Source organism: Corvus cornix, chromosome 26 (assembly GCF_000738735.6).
Source record: "Corvus cornix cornix isolate S_Up_H32 chromosome 26, ASM73873v5, whole genome shotgun sequence".
In the NCBI taxonomy this organism is placed as follows: domain Eukaryota; kingdom Metazoa; phylum Chordata; class Aves; order Passeriformes; family Corvidae; genus Corvus; species Corvus cornix.
The window spans coordinates 1,796,431-1,810,630 of NC_046354.1; the positions used below are offsets into that span (position 1 = coordinate 1,796,431).

At 57.4% G+C, this 14,200-nt stretch overlaps 1 protein-coding gene and 1 long non-coding RNA gene across 5 annotated transcripts; both read left to right on the forward strand.

The window, feature by feature from the left end:
* The first annotated feature begins 10 nt into the window (after positions 1–10).
* Positions 11–5,600, forward strand: LOC104692355 (Krueppel-like factor 15). 4 transcript variants are annotated; one of them, XM_039565303.1, is made up of 4 exons: positions 26–74; positions 1,444–1,543; positions 2,394–3,356; positions 5,228–5,600. In XM_039565303.1, the coding sequence occupies exons 3-4, from the start codon at positions 2,467–2,469 to the stop codon at positions 5,403–5,405; spliced, it is 1,068 nt and encodes a 355-aa protein (XP_039421237.1). In that variant the 5' UTR covers positions 26–74; positions 1,444–1,543; positions 2,394–2,466; the 3' UTR covers positions 5,406–5,600. The 4 variants fall into 4 exon arrangements, with proteins under 4 accessions (XP_039421236.1, XP_039421237.1, XP_019144432.1 ...); XM_019288887.2 differs by lacking the exon at positions 26–74 and adding an exon at positions 181–1,361; XM_039565302.1 differs by lacking the exon at positions 1,444–1,543 and having other exon boundaries at positions 11–74.
* Positions 5,601–9,666: 4,066 nt separating this feature from the next.
* LOC120411262 lies at positions 9,667–13,351 on the forward strand. The gene is made up of 2 exons (XR_005603644.1): positions 9,667–10,158; positions 10,508–13,351. It is a non-coding gene; the product is annotated as an uncharacterized LOC120411262 (long non-coding RNA).
* The last annotated feature ends 849 nt before the right edge of the window (positions 13,352–14,200 follow it).

Here is a 14,200-nt window from a genome sequence, read left to right on the forward strand (position 1 = left end):
CGAGCCCTCGGCGGGGCGGGGCGGGCCGGGAGCCGCCCCCGGCGGAGCCGCGGGACCGCGGGCGGCGGAGCCGGGTAAGGGGCGCGGGGGCGCGGGGGTCCCGCCGGCAGCGCTCCCCGGGGCGGCTCCGCGGGCACGGGGGCGGGGGGTTCGCGACCGGCAGCACCGGGCTCGGTGTCCCCGGCTCGCCCCGGCTCTGAGCCCCGCTGGGGCTGGGGGCTGCGGTGTAGCCAGAGCCTCGCTTGTCCTCGGGCATCGCTTTGCGGCGAGGGATCGGCCACGCGTGGCACTGCCCGGGACCGTCTGATTTGTCCCCAAAGGCTCGGCGAGCCCCGGTTCTGCACGGGCCCCGTGTGATTCCCGGCTCTGCGGAGGTTACAGGTGTTGGTTCACGTTGCTCGGTCACGGGAGGGGAGCCGTGACCCTCGGCTGAGTTCCCAGCTCCCGCTGGTTGTTGGCTGACCTTGGGCGAGCCGCTTGTTCTCCATGTGCTCGGGCTGCACATGTGCTGCTCCCTGGGCTTGGAAAAACTGGAGGAACAGAAATGCAAAGTGAGGCTTGGGAACGATGCAGCCCTTGCAGTGAGGGACAGAGCCAGGGCTCTGTTTCCTTGCAGTGGCTTTGGGGTGACAGCACTGGTAGCATTTTGCAAAAATGCCTTGGGTTGACGGGGCAGTGACACCTGTGACAGGTACCTGCGGAGTCTGCTGGCACAGAATGTGCCACCAGGCAACACATTGCCCCACAGCGCTGCTCTGCCAGCTGGGACGTCGGCACTGCCGCAAATGGGATGGGAAACAGGAGCAGAGCACTCCAGGAGCTCCCCCAAGGCTGCCCCGCTCAGATCTCCTCGGTCCTGAGCCTCTGGACCTTTCCGCCCTCTGGTCATGCTTTTATTCCCGCTGTCAGCCCAGCAGAAGGGTTGTACTCCGTGAGGAGTTTAGAGTTTAATTCAGCTGTCCTGGGGACATGCTGGAGGGATGGAGACTCCCCGAGCTGCTCTGCAGGATCTGGTTGGAAAATCAGGTTTTAGGACACTGTGGGAGAGGTAAACAGAAGCCTTTGGTAGCCAGAGGGGGGAGGCTTTCCTTGCAGAAAGAGGAGACGGAGAAGAAGAGACAAAAAAAAGATCCTAAAACTGGAGTGGAGGAAGGAGTGTGGAACTGCCTGGAAGGGGTGGCTCAGGGCACACATTTGGGCTGTGGTGAAAATTTGAAGCCTGGAGGCTGAGATTGGCTTGAACGCCTCCCTCACCTCTCGTGTGACCAGGACAGTCCCTGCTCTCCACGACTTGTTGGTGCAGAGCTGTGCTGGAGACACTGGGCAGCACTGGGAATGCCCCTGCATCTCGTTCCTGGCAGGTTTGGAACGACGTGGGGGTTATTTCTTAAGGAGAAGAACATTTGTATGGCATCCAGAGCGCTCAAAAATTCCCTCTCGCAGCTCTCAGGACCCTGATGGGCACTGATAACAAGGACTGGCCGGACTGGTTTGCAGCTCCACAGAAATCTCATGGAAAGGTTCTTCAGGGACTTTGACAAAGGTTTTCTTTCCCCTGGAAATTCCATTTCTGCATTAAATGCACACAGATCCCTGTGCCCTGGGTGGTTTGGTGCTCTGGAGCACGATGGGGACAGGGACAGTGTGGCTGCTCGGGGAGGTCCTTGGGCCCGTGGGCTCTGGGACAGTCACCAGTCCCCTCCTGAGCCCGCACAGCTCCCACCTGGAGACGCTGTGCTCTCTCTCAGCTGTTCGCAGACGCGCTGTTTGTGCCCTCGGAGCTGACCCCAGCCAGGCTGAGCCGCTCTCTGAGGTGTGACCGGGGTTGGGCAGAGCTGCCCGGGCAGAGCTGCAGCGTGTTCGGGCACCGCGGTGCCCCCAGCACCGGGGCAACACTCAGAGCGCCGGGGGCGGGCTGGCAGCAGCACCTCGGAGCTCTGGTTACCTGTGCAGGGAGGCAGCTTTAAGCCAGCCCCGTGTCTGTGTCAGGGCATGGCTCTGCCCACGTCTGCAGTGTGGAGAAGCCCCAGCGGCCTCTCCTGGATCACAATTAACTCCCGGTTAATCAGGAGTCACCCCCTGCGCCATCCAGCAGCGCACAGCTGCCCTCTGGCGCGGGTGGCACGGGGAGGGATGAAGGGTTTCTTTGTGTGTTTTTACCTCCATGAACTCCCCAGAGAAGTTTGTTTGGGGGGGAATCTGCCTCTTTGCTGGCAGCCAGCAGAGGAAAGCGGTCCGCTCGTGTTTTTTCCAGCAGCAGACTCTTTAAAAACAAAGGCCACTGCCAGGTTCGGCTGTTTTCTTTTCGGTGCACAGCCCGGGTTTGTTAAAAGGTTGAGGTTTGCGTGTTTGTTTTCTCCTTTAGAAATAACCTTGGTGCCGTTCCCTTGCAGATGAACGAAGACTTCCCCAGCTGAGCTCTCCCAGCGGCTGCTGAGCCAAGTGCCGCCTGTGGGGAGTCACCAAATGGTCTCTGTGAGCTGCCAGGACCTGCTGCCCTCCCTGACCAGCCCTTCCCTGCTCGAGAGCTTGGCCAGTGCCCTGCAGTGCAGGATGCCACCATCCCTTCTACCAGGACGTGGCGGTGACAGGACATGTGGCCACTCAGAGGGCTCTGGGCATGTCCTGGCGGGCAGCACTGGCCATGCCGAGAGTGTCCCGCTGTCCAGTGCCAAGGGGGAACCCCCCAAAGCCCAGCTCACCGAGGCTCAGCTCAGGCTGCCTGACTTCCGCCTCTCCCAGAACTTCATCCCCACCCTGGAGGAGATCGAGGAGTTCCTCAGGGAGAAGGCAGAGTTCCTCAGGGATGACGCCGGCGATCCTCACCCCGCGGGGTGGAAGGTGGAGAGCAAACCTGAGCTGGGCTCTGGGGCACAGCTCACCCCCAGGGTGCACGAAGGAGGAGGAGGAGATGTCCCAAACACTGCAGGGACAGCTGCTGGTGGCCAGGCGGTGGCTGCTGGCAGCATTCCCTTTGTCTTGCAGATCCAGCCTCTCCCGAGGGACAGCGTCACCCCCCTGGCACAGGGTGGGGGTGTCAGGGTGGCCCAGCTGCTCATCAGCCTGCAGGCCCCAAACCTGTCCCTGCTCCCTCAGCTCCAGCCCCCTGGCACCATCCTGGACCAAAAATACGTCAGAATTGCCCCCCTGCCAGTGGCCACGGGGCCAGGGGACGTGCAGGAGGCAGAGGCGGCCCCCAGGTGCCAGCAGGGCCCCCCTTCCCTGCTCCGCATCCACCGCTGCTCCCACCCCGGCTGCGGGAAGGTTTATTCCAAGAGCTCCCACCTGAAGGCTCATTTCCGGCGGCACACGGGGGAAAAACCCTACACCTGTGCCTGGCCCAACTGCGGCTGGAGGTGAGTGGGGGTCCCCGAGGGTGGGGGGCTCTTGCCCAGGAGCAGGAGAGCTCTTGGCTGGTGGAAATCCAGGGTGAAGTCCCCACTGGCCTTTCCCGAGGGAATCTTTGGAAGGAGAGCTGAGGGCTGGAGTTTGTGCAGCGTTTTTGGGAGTTTTTACTCAGTCCAGGAGCGCAGCTGGGGATGTGCAGCTGACACTTCCCAACATCCCGAATCCTCCTTGAACTGGGTGCCTAAACTCCCTCTGGCAAGGCCCCTTTTCCAAGGGATGCTGTAACTTTGGAAAACTTTGGAAACTCTCTGTGTCTAACTCAGGACAATTCCAGCAGCTGGGCTCCAAAATGGCTTTTCCTGGCAATATTTGTCCCAGGAAAAGCCTCAGCCCTTCCTCAGCAGCCAGTGTGGAATTCTGTTTGGTTTGCCACCCTTTTCCTGGGGACTGAGGGAGGGGACAGAAGAAGCCACACAAGAGTCACTTTTCCCTCTGGGAAGGAGGAATGGGATGGTGCCAGCCCGGACCATGGAACCCTGTGTGCTGTGCTCTGCTCCCCCTCCATGGAGCAGCTTTTCCAGCAGGCGATGTCCTCACCTGTGCCTGGTTGTCCCTTCTCTCCAGTGTCCCTCACTCCAAATAAATCTGTCACCTCTTTCTGAGGAGGCAGAATCTGCTCTTTTTGGGGAGCCAAGCCCTTGGAACTCACTCCTCGCCATAAAGCTGGGAAAGAACCTGTGGAAGACCTGAGCGTGGCCTGGGGACAGGTTTTGTTTCCACAGAGCCCTTTGTGAGCAGAATCTCCCAGCCCAGGTGTGAGAATCCCGAAATCCTCTGCCTGCAGTCTGGGGCTGCAGCTGCAGCTCCTTGCTCGGTGCTTTTTGCACGGGCACGTCCCAGCCATGGATGGAAAAACCCTCCTGCCCTGATGCTCCTGCCATCTGTGCAGAGCAAATCCAGCCCAGGCCTCCCGTCCAGCACTCCCTGAATCCCAAAAATCCAGAGCCGTGGAGTTGCTCCAGCTCCCTCGGAGGGTGGCACTGATTAAAAACCCGCTGCAGGTGCCCCCAGGTCTGGGCTGTGTGTGCCAGAGGGGGAGGGAAGGTGCAGGGGAATTAAGAGGGACACACGCGTGGTTCAAGGGATTTTCCTGAGGCTTTTGATCCCTCCCAGGTGTGGGAATTGCAGAGACAGGCAGCGTGAGCTGGGGTATCCCTGTGCTCCTCGTTCCTGCACCCCAGAACCGCGCTGGCTTTGGCTTGGAGCCTCTGTCCTGTGCTCCAGGCTGGCTCTGTTTGCTTTTCCTCCCCTGTGCTCAGAATTTCACCCATCTCCCTTCCCAGCTCCCAGTCCAGCCCAGGCTGGAAATTTCGCTGCTGTTGTGAGAAACGAGGGGATGCTCAGGGTTTGCAGGGAGAATCCACAGCCACAGGGGAAACAAACCTTCCCTCCCCAGTGACGCTGCTCCGGGCTGGCTGTGGAGTTCTAGGAAAGCATTCCCACCCAGGCTCCTGGCCCATGGCCTTTGGCCACTGCCAGCCTGAGCTCTTTTCCCAAAAAACCAATTTTTTCCTCAGCGTCTGGGCCTCTTGGCTGCCGGAAGGTTCCAGCGAGGGAAAACAAATGGAGGAAGTAGGTGGACAGTGTCCTTTGAGAGCAGGGGAAAGAAGTTCAGATCTCCAGGGGTGAATTCTTTTCCCTCCATTTCCAAATCCTTGGAGGGGTTGATCTCGGGAGCCAGGGGTGCCTCTGGAGGGTGTGGGGTGACAAAGAGCCTGTGGCAGGGACAGATCTCAGCCTCCCTCGTGCCAGGCTCACTGTGTTCCCTGTCCTGGCCAGCAGCGAGGGCTGCATCCAGCATTCCTCCCTTCTCCTGCAGGTTTTCCCGCTCGGATGAGCTCTCCCGCCACAAGCGCTCCCACTCCGGGGTCAAGCCCTACCAGTGCTCTGCCTGTGAGAAGAAGTTTGCCCGCAGTGACCACTTGGCCAAGCACCTGAAGATCCACCGGGGCCAGCCCTGCAGCCCACGGACACTTGCAGGGGCGGGCAGGAGTTAATTCCTGCTGCTCATCCCTGCCAGCCGGGGCCGGGAGGTGTCAGAGCTGGGGAAACAGCTCAGAAGCCACTGCTGAGGAGGGGGAAATGACTCCTGAACAAAGGAGACTTTGTTACCCCTCTTCTCAGGGGCGATGATACTCCCAGGTTGTTTCTGGCCCTACTGTCCCTCTTTGAAATACACGTGATGGAAATCAGCCTGGGTTTGGGGTGTGTGTAGGAAAGCTGGGGTCACACTGTACAGCAGGAATCAGGCATTTTAGAATCCCAGGATCCCAGAATGGTTTGGGTTGGGACACCTCCCATGGGCAGGGACACCTCCCACCATCCCAGGCTGCTCCAACCTGGCTTTGGACACTTCCAGGGATCCAGGGGCAGCCATGGATTCTCTGGGAATTCCATCCCAGCCCCTCCCCACCCTCACAGCCAGGAATTCCTTCCCAATACCCCATCCAGCCCTGCCCTGCGGGGGAATGAAGACATTCCATGTGTGCTGTCCCTCCATCCCGATGAAGTGGGGATGGGTGCGGGCTGTGCTGTGCAGCAGCTGCGGGGGCTGAGGCAGACACCGGCGGGGCCTTTCCAGTGTGGTTGACGTGGCTGTTTTGTCCCTAACTCTGCTTTTTTTTGTGCTGGTGGCTTCCCCCCTGTCTGTCCCTGGGCACCATGGTGTCCTCAAGGTGTTTGACAGCACGAGAGGGACAGGAGATGGATTTTGTGGAGCCCCCAAGGGACCAGGAGAACTGAAAGCAGCACCTTTCCACCAGGAAAGGACATTTCCAAGGAGAGACACAGATGTGTGAGGAGCCCAGAGGAGCTGAGAGCTCCTGTCAGGGCAGCAGAGCAGCTCCCAGGCTGCTGACGTCCTTCCCGTATTTGCCTTTTGGTTAATTAAAGGCCAGCTCCTCGCCGCGGTGCCAACTCCCGCGGCTTTTGCAAACACCCGGGAGGGAACGAGGCGCTTGTACAAACACAGCATCAGCGTCAGGAGCTCAGTTAGGCCGGGTGCCCTTTCCACGTGGCTGTGCCAGCCTGTCCCAGGCTGGTTTTTCGTGCCTGCAGGCTCTGAGCTGGGCTGTGCTCCTGCTGATGCCCCGATGCCCTCCCAGGGCAGAGCTCCACGTGCTGCCCTTGAGCTGCTGGGGTGAGGGGGGTTGAGTTGAGCCCCAAACACGCCAGGGAAATCAGCTCAGCTCTTCTCCCTGCGCTGTGGAGGGCAGGTTTGTACAGCAGAGGTTGTTCCCTGCACCACTTTGTGAGGAAGGAATGAGCTGGAGTGGTGAAAATGGAGGTGGTGTCCTGCTCCAAGGGCTGAGAGAAGCACCTCTGGGTGAGACACCAAACTTCCGTGAGGAAAACACGAGGTTGGGAAGGGATCCACCCTCGTGATGGTGGCGTGGGGCTGGAGTTGTTGGTGTTGGTGGCTGCAGTGTCAAGGAAAGAGGAGCAACGGAGCTGAAAATCCTTCATTTATTTTTATTCTAAAATATTTGGGGATGCTCACGCTGCCTCTGAAGGAGCTGGAGATGGATAGGGCAGGGCACTTCCCACCTCTGAGGCTCTCTGGTGCACTGAGGGTTCATCATCCCACGATGTCCTTGTTTCTCCTGCTGTTTGTCGCTCCAGGGGCCCCAATCCAGCCTGGAACCCACTGCTGGACAAGCACTGAGGAGGAGTGTCCTTTTCCGCCACAAACAGCAAAAATTCCTCTAAAAGTCCAGACTCCCAGCGAGAAAAGGCCGAGGAGAAACGTAATAAAAGCTGGCTTGGGGTTTGGATCCTTCCTTGTGGAAACAGCAGCTGGCCCGGGAACGGGCTGTGGCTGCCCCTGGGGAGTGCCCTCAGTGTGATTCCCAAAAAACACCTGCATCCCTGCCTTCCCCGATCCCCAGGCAGGGTTTGTGACAGAAGCAGCTGGAGTTAACGCTGCTCCCCTTCGGACCCAAGCTTTCCCCAGTGGTCTGGGAGGACTGGGTCCTGGATCCCGGCCTGAACTCCCCATCCTGAGCTCCAGGTGTGGATTGGCCGCACAGCAATCGCTGCCTGCGGCGGGGTTTTCTCCCCTGGGCGTGCAGGTGGAGGTGTGAGAGCCCTGCAGTGCTCCTGGGGAGTGTTTGGAGGGAGCTGTCCCCACTGGGGAGGGCAGGTGGCTTTCCCAGGGAGTCCCTGGAGAGCCATGGGAGCTCTCCCTGGGTGCCGTGGGTGCTCCGGCGCTGCCCTGGCCTGGCCAGGTGTCACCAGGTGCCAGGGAGGAGCACAGCCCATTCCCTCCTGACACCCTCTCCAGCCACGTGACGGCCAAGCCAGAGCTGTGCAGGAGGAGTTTGGATACGGTTTGGAATTCTCTGCGCTCCCCTGCCTGGGCTGTCCTGCGCTTTCCTGGAACTGGGGGTTCTGTGTCCCTTCACGACTCTGTCCTTGCCTTGGAAACTGCAAAATCCATTTCCAGGTGCTGCCACCTGATTAACATTCACCAGAAGCGCCCAATTAAATATGTTTATTTTCCCTTTTCTGCTGCCTCTTCCCCGTTAAAACGGGCAAGGATGAGCAGACAGGTCTGCCAGGGCCTATTTTGGGCTGCCTTTTGTTTCAGTGGCTTTTTGCCTGGCTTGGAATTCGCTCCATGCCCTCTTTGCTCCGGGGCTCTGGGCACAGGCCACGTGCCAGTCTGACTCACGCCCGTCTCCTGCTTTTATCTGTCCCCCTTTGCTCTTCTCCCTCGCTCCAGACTCTCTCACAGCACTCCCTGCTCGTCCTGGACCTGCCCCATCCTGCCTTGCTCCACTCCCAGCCGAAGGCGATGGGGACATGGCAGAGCTTCCAGACTTTGGAGTGAGAAGATTTGGGTCTCATCCTCAATCCAAGGCCCTTCTCTGTTCTCCAGAGGGTCCACGCTGGTCCTGGGGTGGCTCTGCTGTGGAAGACAGGGCTGGGAGTGCTGGAAGCAGGGACTTGGAGCTCCGCTGACTTTGTTTTGCCATCCCTTTCAACCAACCACAAAGGGAGAGGAGATATTTTTATAAAACAAACCACCCTAGATCCATATCTCTTGTGCAATGCCTGTTGGAGTCTCACCTGCTTCCCTCTGGGGGACTCTGGGTGGCTTAAAAGCTTTACTGAGGGCTCTCTAATTACCTCTCCTTTGCTCCAGTGAGGATGCTGCTCCACAGAAATATTCCTTGTGGAAGCTGAGAGCGGGGACGAGGCTCCTTCTGTCTGCCCACAGCTCTGCCAAGAGGTGACACGAGTGTCACGGGGTCATCACCTGGCTCTTGGGTGGTGCTGAGAGGGAGCAGGGCCCTGTGCCTGCTATGGATTCCCTGCTGGAGGAGTGGGGATGGGAGGAGTGGGGACGGCAGGAGTGGGAACGGCAGGAGTGGGGATGGGAGGAGTGGGGATGGCAGGAGTGGGAATGGGAGGAGTGGGGATGGGAGGAGTGGGAATGGCAGGAGTGGGGATGGCAGGAGTGGGAATGGGAGGAGTGGGGATGGCAGGAGTGGGGATGGGAGGAGTGGGGATGGCAGGAGTGGGAATGGCAGGAGTGGGGACGGGAGGCCCTGGCTGCCTCGTTGCCCAAAGGCTGCCAGGTTGCTAAGCAGTGCTTTTGAAGAACTCCACGCAGGCAGACGGGAGTTGTAGCAGGGCAGGACGTGGGAGAGCACAAAGAGAAACTCAGGCGCTGTTGCTAAATTTGCAGCTGGGGCTGTGGGGAGAGCAGGAGTGAGCAGCAGAGCCCTCCCTCCCTCCCTGGCAGCACGAGTGACAGCAGTGACATCCCCGGGCTGCCCACGTGGAGCTCGTGCTGGCTGCTCATCCTGCAGGGCCACTGCAAATCCCCAGCCTGCTTTAAAGCCCCTTTGGAAATACAGCCCTAAGACGGATCACTGCATTAGGGGCTTCTTTCTTTTTATTTTTTTTTCCCCTTAAAAAAGTCACAACTGGACTTTGATTCATGATTCTCCCTTCCAGGTTTCAGGTTTACTGGGGGGAAATGCAGTTCTTGGAGGAGTTTCTGCTGCTCACAGTGGTTCGGCAGCAGAATTTGGCTCGAGGTGGGGAGAAAATCAGAGCTTGAGATTTCCTAGAAGAACAGGGAAGGGCCTTTGTGGGAATGGGATCTGAAAAACAGACAAAGAGGGACAATTGAGAGCTCCTCCAGCCACCAGCTGGCCCAGCTCCTGGCCCTGAGTGACCAAAGGTGGGAGCTGGTGATGACAAACACCTAGAGAAGGTTTGCAGCCCCTATGGGCAGGGTGATGACCCTCAGGTGTCCCCACAGCACTTCTTGTGCCTGAAGCTGGGAGCAAAAGGGACAACAGGAGCCCCTTTTTGGGTCACACATATCCCAGGACACGGTCCAGGCTCTCCTGGAGCCATCACTGAGCACAAAACACGACAAAATGTGGGTTTGGCCTGGCCTGGAGCTGCAGGAGCTCCCACCTGAGGCTCTGCCTGGGGCTGGGAGGGTTCAGGGCACAGCAGCTTAATGAGCAAACGAGTTAATTAAAACAGCTGGCTGGGCTGGGGGAATTATTCCCTCATAATCAGCTTGCTGAGGAGGTACAGGTCCACTCCCAGGGACGGAGCAGGGAAGGAACATCTCCGTGTAGGACCGGGCTGATGAGTGAGCGGCTTCTGTCCCTCCCGTGCCCTGCAGGGCTCGGTGACCCCAGGCCGGGCGTTTGTCCTTAGCATGGGTTTGAGCCAGGCTGTTTGCAGGGATTCACCTTTCCCGGGAGCTGCTCTCCGCTGCAGGTAAAACCCTCTGTTTTCTGATATTTGGCCCAAGCTGCCTTTCCTGGGGAGAATTCCCTGTGGGAGAGGATGAGGGTGATGGACCTGCTCAGCCGCGATGTTTTGCGCTGGTTGATCCAGGGACTGGGCAGTGCCACAGAAAAGGCTTTTCTTTCCCTGCTTCCCAGAAAATCCACCCGGATAAAGCCTCTCTTGGCTTAGAAAGGACGTGGTGGGAAGGAGGGGGGGGCGGATCAGAGACGTGATTCCACATCCCCGGATCTGTTTCGCTTTTGGAAACGTTGCTTTTTTTCTCTGTGACTTTCCCTGAATTCCTCCCAAGCGCAGTTTCACACCTCTGCTATTTCAGGCCTGGGGTTGTTTGCACAAACAGCAGGCTCTGCAATGAGATTCTCAGATGCCATTTCCACGGGCTTTGCCCTGTGCTTTCCAGCTGGGACGGTGCTGCTGGGTCAGGTGAGGAGAAGCACGGAGGTTTCTGTGAGCTGCGTCAGGAATTCCATTCGGGATGTGGGAACTTCACGAGGGGAATTGTGCATTTAGCGGGGCTGTGTAACGCAGTGGAAACGAGTTTGGCGGCGTTGTGTAAGAACCAGAGCTCCTCTGGTGCACAGCTCTAGGGCTGAACCTTAAACCACCTCGGAGCTGGGCTGAGGAGCCCTTCCGACAGAAATTCCAGCCTTCCTCCCGCTCTTCGTGGTGTGCTGCAGCTCCCACGGCACTGGGTGATCCTGGTTTTTTTCTGGAAATGAAATACCAAGCGTCCCTTTGAGTATTAACAGCTGCTGGATGGTCTGGGCATCCCCAAGTGCTGCTTGGAGAAATGTTGAATTCTGGAGATTTTATCCCATCTCCCCTGGCTGCTGGTGAGCCTTGGAATTGCCCCATTGGTGGGGATGGAGGTTTTTGGACTGGAATAATCCCCCTGTGGATGCTGAATTTCCTCTCTCCCTCTTACCTGCCCATAAAATGCAATCACAGGAGCCGGGAGCTTTTTTTTCTGTAGGCTCAGAAATAAAGGTTTGAAAGCAGCACAGATCTGTGGCTTCTTGAGAGCATCACAAACACCAGAGCAGGAAACACAGAGAACTGAAAAAAAACAAACCAGTGCAAAAAAAGGCTTTATTTGGAAAATAAGAGATTTTGGGCATGGAAGGGAGCACGGGGATGGGAACTGAGTTATTTCTCCATCACCATCAAGGTGCCCCTAAAAGCAAGGGCTGCTGGTGTTTGTGGGTCCCTCAGTGCCTTGGAATATTCCACGGGCATCCTGCAGAGTCTTTGGGACCTCTGAGAGGTGATGCCACCACATGCTGGGACCCTAAAACCAGGAACTGAAGCCTTCGTGAGCACCTGGTCTGGTGAAGCTGTCCCCGCCCGTGGCAGGGGCTGGAATGAGATGAGCTCTTAACGTCCTTTCCAACCCAAACCAGGCTGGAATTCCAGCTCCAAGCAGGCTTTGAATGTTAAACTTCCTGAGAGAGCAACCAGCAGCTTTCCTTGGGAAATTTTATGAACCAACCAAACAACCCTTCCCCAACCCAAAGGCTTTTCCTGTGGGAGAGGCACAAAACCTCCCGGAGCCGCTCTGTTCGTTCCATGGCTTTTGGATTCCCAGTGCTGGATCAAAATAGCACCTCCACGTGCTGGAGCAGGGCCTCGTTAGGCTCTGATCAGCTGTTGCATAACGTCCTGGCTTTTCCCGGTGCCTGTGCTTCCCATTCCCTCCTGACACCCTCTCCAGCCACGTGATGGCCAAGCCAGAGCTGTGCAGGAAGAGTTTGGATACGGTTTGGAATTCTCTGCGCTCCCCTGCCTGGGCTGTCCTGCGCTTTCCTGGAACTGGGGGCTCTGTGTCCCTTCACGACTCTGTCCTTGCCTCGGAAACTGCAAAATCCATTTCCAGGTGCTGCCACCTGATTAACATTCACCAGAAGCGCCCAATTAAATATGTTTATTTTCCCTTTTCTGCTGCCTCTTCCCCGTTAAAATGGGAGCTGTTTACACGGGAGCTGCTTTCCTAAAAGCTCTTTGCACATGAGCTTTTTCTCCCTTTTTTTTTTTTTTTTTTTCTCCCAAACCCTGCTTGATTTTTATTCCATCCCTTTGTCTGTCCTATATTTTTTCCCTGTCTAATCTTAGGAACAAGCCCACGTTGAATTGCAAACACCCGGCAGTGGGAGCAGAACAAAATGGGAGTTGCACGAAGTAGGAAATTTCTTATCCCCTAAAAAAAAAAGGAAGGTTGATTGTCACTGGAGCCACCCCCGTGATGCAGCTTTAGGTGCTTGGGGTGCTGGGGTGGGGTTGATTTTTGGGTGCTGTCCCTCTCTGTGCTGTTTTTTTTTTCTTTCTCTGATTCAGCTCCTGCATTTTTTCCTGAGTGCCAAAATTTTGGGGGATTTTGCTGGTGGGGAGTGGAGGCAAAGCCAGGGGAGGATGTGGAGAGGTGGAGCTCTGCCCTTTGCCTTCCCAAAGGAGCTTTTTCCATCCCCACAGGAGCTCCTGGAGGAACCAGCTGGATCTGGGAGTGCTCCCTGAGCGAGCTGTGCACAGCCAGGTGCTGGAGCTGTCCCAAAAAAAGGGATTGAGCTTCGCTGGAGATGCTGGCAAAGCTCCCACCTGTGACTCGACAGGAAGAGCCTGGGAGGGCTTTGCTTTATTTCCCTCTGGGGTTTGGTGGGGGGAAAAGGGAGCCCAGGCTTTAGCAGGGCAAAGGGCCAGGATGGAGCCTGGCAGAGAAGAGAGACGGGCACAGGGAAAAGCCTGCGGGGTTTGTCAGCAGCGCTGGGCTCCCCTGGGGAAGGTCAGGTCAGGTGGGCGTGAGGAGGGGCCCCCAGAGCTCCAGATGTTCCTGCCTCCGGCATTCCCCAGGGAAAAGCAGCTCTGGTAATGTGGAGATGCGGAAATACTGCCTGATGCTTTCCACAGGAGAAAGAGGAGGGAAAATGTCCATACTTTCACTTCAGAGGGGTTTAATTATTTTGAAAGCTGAGGAAACTGGCTCTGGAGGATTTTTTGTGTCTTTTCCTTCTTTCCTTCTTCCGCTCCCTTCCTGGTCTCTCTCACTGTTTTGTTTTTGATTTGAAAGTGGAGCTGGGAAAAACACAAAGAGTTCTCTTAATTGCTGCATTTTAAAAGAAAATGAACTCCTGTAAATGAATAAATAATGGTCAGCTTGGTTGAAAACTTCCTCTCTGCCTGTGACAATGTGCTTTGGGGGAAACCCCTGGCCTTCGTCAAATCCTAAACTCTCTGGCTTTCCTTGCTTTTATCTCCCTCCTGTTTTTCTGTGCAGAAAGTTCTGATAAAGGAGAGCTGCAGAGGAGCTTTGGGCAAGGGCCTGCAGTGCCAGGACACACGGAACGGGTTCCCACTACCATAGGGCAGGGTTAGATGGGATTTTGGGAAAGGAATTCCTGGCTGTGAGGGTGGGGAGGGGCTGGGATGGAATTCCCAGAGAATCCGTGGCTGCCCCGTGGCTGCCCCATGCCTGGAAGTGTCACAGGCCAGGCTGGAGCAGCCTGGGATAGGGGAAGGTGTCCCTGCCCACGGCAGGGGTGGCACTGGGGGATCTTTGAGGTCCCTTCCCAACCCAAACCATCCCATGGCGGTGGAGGAGCCGCTTCCTGGGGACTCCAGCGAGAGCAGGGGCAGCTTTAATGAGCTTCAGCATCATCACTGCTCCCGCTGTGCCTCCTGCAGCGAGCCCTGCTCAGCCTGGAGAGCGAAAAGGCATCGTTGCCTTTGCCAGCGGCGCGTTGGGATCGGGAGAGCCACGGAAAAAAAAACCGGGAATACCCAACATCTGCAGAGCCTTGGCTCAGCAGCCTCAGCCTTCCCTGGGGGAAGCACCCAGGTGGGCTCTTGAGCGAAATGTTCCGCAGGGAGAACACGAGTGCGGGGAAGCGCTGGAAGAGGAATTCTGTGCCCAAGTTTGTCAGGACTGGGAAAAACCTGCGAGTCCCAATTCCAGAGGGAGAGAGAAGCAGCGGGAAAAGCGAGTCCCCTGCTCCCTTCACCTTGCTCCGCCGGCAGCCCC